Source organism: Excalfactoria chinensis, chromosome 23, assembly GCF_039878825.1.
Source record: "Excalfactoria chinensis isolate bCotChi1 chromosome 23, bCotChi1.hap2, whole genome shotgun sequence".
In the NCBI taxonomy this organism is placed as follows: domain Eukaryota; kingdom Metazoa; phylum Chordata; class Aves; order Galliformes; family Phasianidae; genus Excalfactoria; species Excalfactoria chinensis.
Window position 1 is genome coordinate 3,282,899 of NC_092847.1, and position 5,837 is coordinate 3,288,735.

The 5,837-nt window shown below is 58.3% G+C and overlaps 1 protein-coding gene across 4 annotated transcripts; it reads right to left on the reverse strand.

Annotated features, from left to right (window-relative positions):
- Positions 1–1,909: 1,909 nt before the first annotated feature.
- Positions 1,910–5,222, reverse strand: FANCE (FA complementation group E). Of its 4 annotated transcripts, XM_072356138.1 has the most exons (12): positions 4,987–5,222; positions 4,377–4,731; positions 4,128–4,304; positions 3,735–3,779; positions 3,433–3,492; positions 3,213–3,356; positions 3,012–3,135; positions 2,622–2,697; positions 2,461–2,527; positions 2,264–2,389; positions 2,091–2,198; positions 1,910–2,017 (listed from the first exon to the last, which is right to left on the reverse strand). In XM_072356138.1, the coding sequence occupies exons 1-12, from the start codon at positions 5,190–5,192 to the stop codon at positions 1,928–1,930; spliced, it is 1,578 nt and encodes a 525-aa protein (XP_072212239.1). In that variant the 5' UTR covers positions 5,193–5,222; the 3' UTR covers positions 1,910–1,927. The 4 variants fall into 4 exon arrangements, with proteins under 4 accessions (XP_072212239.1, XP_072212240.1, XP_072212237.1 ...); XM_072356139.1 differs by having other exon boundaries at positions 2,091–2,179; positions 4,128–4,731; XM_072356136.1 differs by having other exon boundaries at positions 4,128–4,731.
- Between the last annotated feature and the right edge of the window lie 615 nt (positions 5,223–5,837).

Below are 5,837 nucleotides of genomic sequence, written 5' to 3' on the forward strand. Positions count from 1 at the left end.
CATCTCTGCACCTACTTTGACAAACTGTGCTGCTGTTACAGTCCCTCACTTGCAGCTCGGCCATGCAATGTGGTGGGACAGCTGGTCTGCAGTGAACTCGAAGATAAAGACAATCACAGCGTCTGCAATTTGTCCAGTTCGCTTTCTCTAATTTCCTGCTGGTGCTGCAAACAACAAGTGCATTTTGTCATGAAAGGAATGAGCCCAGTGACAGGGAACGAGATGGAGCAGAAAGCAGCTGTGATGCTCTTACAAACAAACTCCATTCCAAAAACTCACAGCATTGGTTACACGTATCAGAGCAGTGATACCACATACAAAAAGAATGAGAAGCTCCCTACTTCCATAAACTAAGGATACAACAGAATATGTCCCTCTGGTGCTTTGGGTTCTCTCATTCATGCTCTCAAGCTGTACAGCCCTAGGGGTGCTTAGCAAAAGGGGGCTTGTACAAAGCAGGCGGGTTCTCACCTTGCTTATATCCAAGACCACTGAGTCTGAAGTCCAAAATCAAATGACTTTGAAACGCACCTGGAATGGAAAGAAACATCAAGAAGGCTTTTAGATCAGGTTTGGTTTGTTCTGGAGCTCTCTGTCACGCAAGGGAGAGCACAAAGAAACGCCATTGGCAATGCACTCTGACTTCCTATAGCTGTACCAGCCTCTCAGCTCATTGCATGGAGAACGTGCTCAGTGCAGAATGAAGCTCTCAGCACTGACCTTTAGGGACTGAAACACTTCAGCGCCTCGGAGTGTTGATGCGCGATGGACACTTGGATGCAGCCGCTGGCATCCGGATGGGCCACAACTGTGTATTTACTCCATAATCACTGATAGAAAAACCAGTTCATGTTAGCACAGACATTTGTGCATCGGCTGCAGGGAGGTTACTATGGGTAGCGCCCATAGAAGCGCCCTATAAACTGCTATTCAATGGGACCCGCATGCCTGCAAGATGTCACGCCATCGTCCCCATTCCTTCTCGCCTCCTGCCATGGCTGCGGCTCCTCTCCCCCATCAATGAAGGCTTTGTTTGCCTTGAAGCAGCCATGAAGGCAGGATGCTGACACAACCCATTGCCGTCACACCGGGCACGCTGCTCACTGCCAGCCTATAGAGCCCATTGAAGGAGGTGGGGTAAACTAAGGCAGGAGGACCATCTCAATGCTGTCCTATATGGGACTACACGTTGGGGGGGGGTTAACTAACCCCATAGAAGGCTGCACAAGGTACCCGCGCTACCCACTTTAGCGCTCTGTCTCTATGGTTTTTGGTCCTCCAGGCTGTAACACGCATGCGCGCGGAAACCCGGAAGAAATGCCTCTTTCTTCCAGCCGCTCTACGCTGCGAGTCCGCCAACTTCTATGGTCCTTTGGAGCCTCGGGGCAGTAATGCAGCTTAGAGCGCAGCGAGGAGCCCTGGGAGAACGGACGGGAATCCTCTGCGGTGGAACAACACCCTGCAGTGCCTGCAGTACCGCCCGGCGTCCAGCAGGTGGCAGCAGAGGGCAAATGTTTGCCCACTATATAATAGGGTGGCACAGTATGGAGCTCTTATCGAGCTCTTACCGAGCTCTCCTTGCTTTGCTGTGTTCTTCCCATTGCCTTCCCCATTACCTTGCTCAGGAATCTCGTTTTTTCTCATGAATATCGAACCCTAAAGCACTGCCGTTCCATTGGGGTTACCCAGTTGGGTTGTATTGCATCACTTTGTGCCTTGGATCTCACCCTGGGGCAGCAGAGCAGATGGTGACTGTGGGGTCTGAGCGGCAGACCCAGAGCCCTGACAGCAATAACCCCAACCCTAATGGGACCCCGGCCCCAAAAGTAAGACCAGCCATAAGCCTGATAACCCTGCAGAGAGCTGACAGGCCCTTAAGTGCTCCCATAGACAGACCAGACAGAGGAAGCTGGACAATTCACTTTTATCATATCATATCATGACCTGCACAGCTCAGAGCACACAGCGGGCTCAGCACGGAGCAGCCACAGCCCTTGGGAGCCTCCAACCTGCTCACCTGGAGGAGGAAAGGAGGAGAGAAGTGAGGGGTGTCCCAGGGAAGGGGCAGCCCATGCAGCAGCAGGACGTACCTGCCCAGCACCGCCTGCAGGGATCTGCTCAGGGCTGCATTGCTGCCATCCAGAGCTGCTGCCAGACGGCTGCGGTGGGACGGGCTGAGCTGCAAGGAGAGCAGATAACTGCAGAATGAAGGGAGTTAATTTGAAGGGATAATTTAACGTGAAGGGTGCAAGGCTGCACTCACCTGGCTGCGGTATGTGGTCAAAATGGCCGTCACCAGCTTGGCGTAGCTCAGAGATGTGGCCAAGTTCGGGGCCTGCCGGCACAGGGTGAGCAGCAGGAGGTCAAAGAGCTCGGAGGGCAGCGGCTCCTGCAAGAGAACCAGGAGCACTGCAGGCCTTCAGCACGGCGCTGCTGCAGCTGCACACCATGCGGCCTCACCTGCCTCCCCAGCACAGCCAGCACCACCAGCAGCAGCTGCTCGGTCAGAGGGACTGCCAGCACCTGGCTGCAAAACACACGGAGGGGTCCATGCTGCTCACACGGCCTCAATGGCTGCATGCTTTGCATGCTTTGCATGCTTTGCAGCTGTCGTTGCTCACCCCAACACCATCCTGACGCAGTCGGGCTCCAGGCACTCCTCTATGAGCTCACACACCAGCTTGGTCTGCTCAGCGCCTGCAGGGGGAAAGATGAGGCTGCAAAACCAAAAGGGGTGGGCTGACCCTCCTGCTGCCCCCCCAGCCAAGGGGGTGTCCCAGTGATGGCAGCTCTCCTCCAAGCAGGCTGATGCTGGAAACCAATGTCACCTCCCTCCCTGTCTATACCAGCCATCCTCCTTACGCTCCTCTCCCATCCCAGCTTCCACGTGCTGCTCACTCGCTCAGATTGATCAGCAATGTGGATCCTAACGCACATTTAAGGGTGATAAATGCCCTCAAAGGCAGCACCCCGCACCACCCACCCCTCCCCATCAGGGCAGCCCAGCACACCTTGCCCTGGCTCCTGCAGGACCGGAGCCACCAGGACCTGACAGAAGGGCTCCGAGTACTTGGAGCAGAACGAGGTGAGGGCAGCCATGAGGTGTCGGGAGGGCGGCTGTGTGAGGGACAGGACCTGTGGGCAGAAAAGGGGGGATGCAGAGTGGGAAATGGGGCACATTGAGGCTGGGGAAGCTCTGCCTGAACACTCACTCGCGTGAGGAAAAGCTGCTCAGCCAGGACAGCTGCACTGGCGTAGCTGAGGTCGGGTGTGAGAGCCAGCAACCAGCTGCAGAACTGCACCAGGAGCTGCTCCGGACACGTGGAGAGCTGGAGGAAGGAGCACAGCACCTCGAGCTGGGGACAGCAGAAAGGACAGGGCTGTCAGAGGCAGCAGCAGCAGCTCCAGCTGCAATGATATCCCCCTGCTCACCTGGCTTGGAGAGCAGCTGTTGAGGACGTGCAGCTCAGGTGGGATGCTGAGCTCTGTGTGCTGCAGGGAAACACCATCCTTGGGTAAAGCACCAAACAAACCAAGCCACAAAATGCTGCTTTTCTCTTCCCTAGTGCCTCCCAGCCTGACCCACGTGCTGCAGAGGAGGTGACACAGCTGGGCCGTTGTCCCCTGCCACTCACCCTACAAAACCCATCTCCTCTCCCACTCCTTCTGGAGGCCCCGGGATGAGCCCATTCAGCCCATCTGCACCAAGGATGAAGGTAAAAGCAATCACTTACGTTGGCTTCTTGCAGCAGCAGCATTTTCAGCCTTGGTCCATGCATCTAGGGAAAGCAAGGTGAAAGAAATCGGACTAAAAGTTCACCGGCTGAAAGAGGGGAGCAAAACCCACAGGTGGGGGGAGCTGCTGGCTCAGTTTGCTCCCTGATTTCTAGCAGAAGCACTTTGGGAAGCAGCATCCTCAAGGGTCATAACTCCCCAACTAGAATCTCTAAGGCACCCACACCGTACATACAGCAGCAGCCTGAAGGCAGAGGTGTCCCCAGGAAATATGGGGATGCTGCAAGAACCCCCACCTTGCCACAAGGCAGGGAAGGCTTGGCAACGGGAGCGCAGAGAGATAGCATGGAGGGGGATTGAGGCCCAGAGAAAGTTGAAGCCCCTCTCAGTACCTGGATAAAGGACTGGACCTCCACTGCCACCTCCGGCCCTGAACTCCTCCTGGGCTCCTTGTCTGCTTCCTGCTGGGTGCTTTCCAATGCAGCCCCAGCCGGGCTCTGTGCAGATCCATCCCCCGATGTCTCCCCAGGCACCTCTTCTCCCAGCCCAGTTGTGCCATCCAGACCTCCCTGCAGCTCAAACACCGCATCCTCCAGCAGTGGCCTCTTCCCCTCCCTCGGCTCCAGTCTTTCCTCCAGCACCTTCTTGCGTTTCCCCCCTGGAAGCACACAACCAGCCGCATCCCCATCCTGCTGCCTGAAGCACCACTTCAATTTCCTCCTCCCCTCTGCTTTGCTGCGGGTAATTTTCTGGCACAGACATTTGAGCTGCTGCTGGCAGGAGGCTGTCAGGGCAGAGGGGGGTGGGGAGGAACGCTCCTTTCCCTGCAGCAGCAGCACCCTCAGTGCGTGCACCCAGGGGTCGGGCTGGGGGTCCTGCCCTGCAGCACGCAGCAGCTGCTGGAGGCAGTCTGTGGGTACCAGCGCTGCTACTGCATGCAGCAGGGAGAAGAGGTTCCTCTGGCACAGGACGGGGAGCAGCAGCAGCCGTGGTTTGCTGGAAGAGAGGAGGAAAAAGAAGAGGCTGCATCACTACAAAGCACTGCACAACTCCGGGCCCTTCTGTGCCCTCCTGAGCTGCAACAGGGGGAGGGTGTTGGAGAGAGCAGCAAACACCTCCAGCAGGTCTTGCAGGAAGGATCGCCATCCACAGCACTGCACGTGGATCGCTGCACTGAGCGCGCAGGAATCGGGCACCCGATGCAACCAACCTCCCACCGAGCCCCGAGCTTCGTGCCGGCAGCGGACTCACACAGCCAGGGCTCCATCCGGCCCGTCCAGCGTGGGCTCCTCCGCGCACAGCGAGTCCGCAAAGCTCCGCCAGGGGAACGCGTGTCCCGGTCCCTGCCGGACCTGCAGCGCTCGGAGAGCAGCCAGAGTCCCAGCGGGGCCGGAGGAGAGAGCGTGGAGCAGCAGGCGGCAGGGCTGGGCCAGGAGCTGCAGCCAGGGCAGCTCCATCTGTGCTCCATCCACGCGGGGCGAACAGCGCTGCCCTCCCACCCCCCCCCCCCCGCACACACACCCCCCCCGTCCCGGCCGGTTCGGACCCCCGGAGCCAGGCGCGCCACTTCTGCACCCGCCCCGCAAAGGAAACGAAAAAAGCGCGCGCTGTATGCAAACGAACCCACGTGCCAAGTGCAAAGGAGCCCTTAAAGGGGAACGCGCACCGCTCGCGCTGACCGAATAGGAGCGGAGGCCTGAAGGCAGAGATCCCACACACCACAGCCTCACTGAGTGCCCTCGGGTCTGCGGTGGGGACCGGAGCTGCGGCAGCACCGTGCTCTGCGGGGTCCTACAAACAGCACCACAGCTCTGCAGCCCACGGCCTCACACCTGAGGGTCACACAGGCTGCACAGCCATGGGACTCAACCCACCTCCGAGCACTGAGCCCACGCTGCCTCCATTGCTTTGCTGGGGGCTGGGAAGCTGGAGTCTGATCTCAGCCCATTCAGGTGGGGGCCTGAGGACAGAGGAGCTGTTAGAAAAGCCCATCCCAGCCCATCATCGGGTCCAGCTGCCCGCAGAACGCAGGCTCAGCACTCAGCTGCCCCTCTCCCTTAGGGAGAGACCAGGAGGGCTTCCCACAGCCCCAGCGTGGCTTT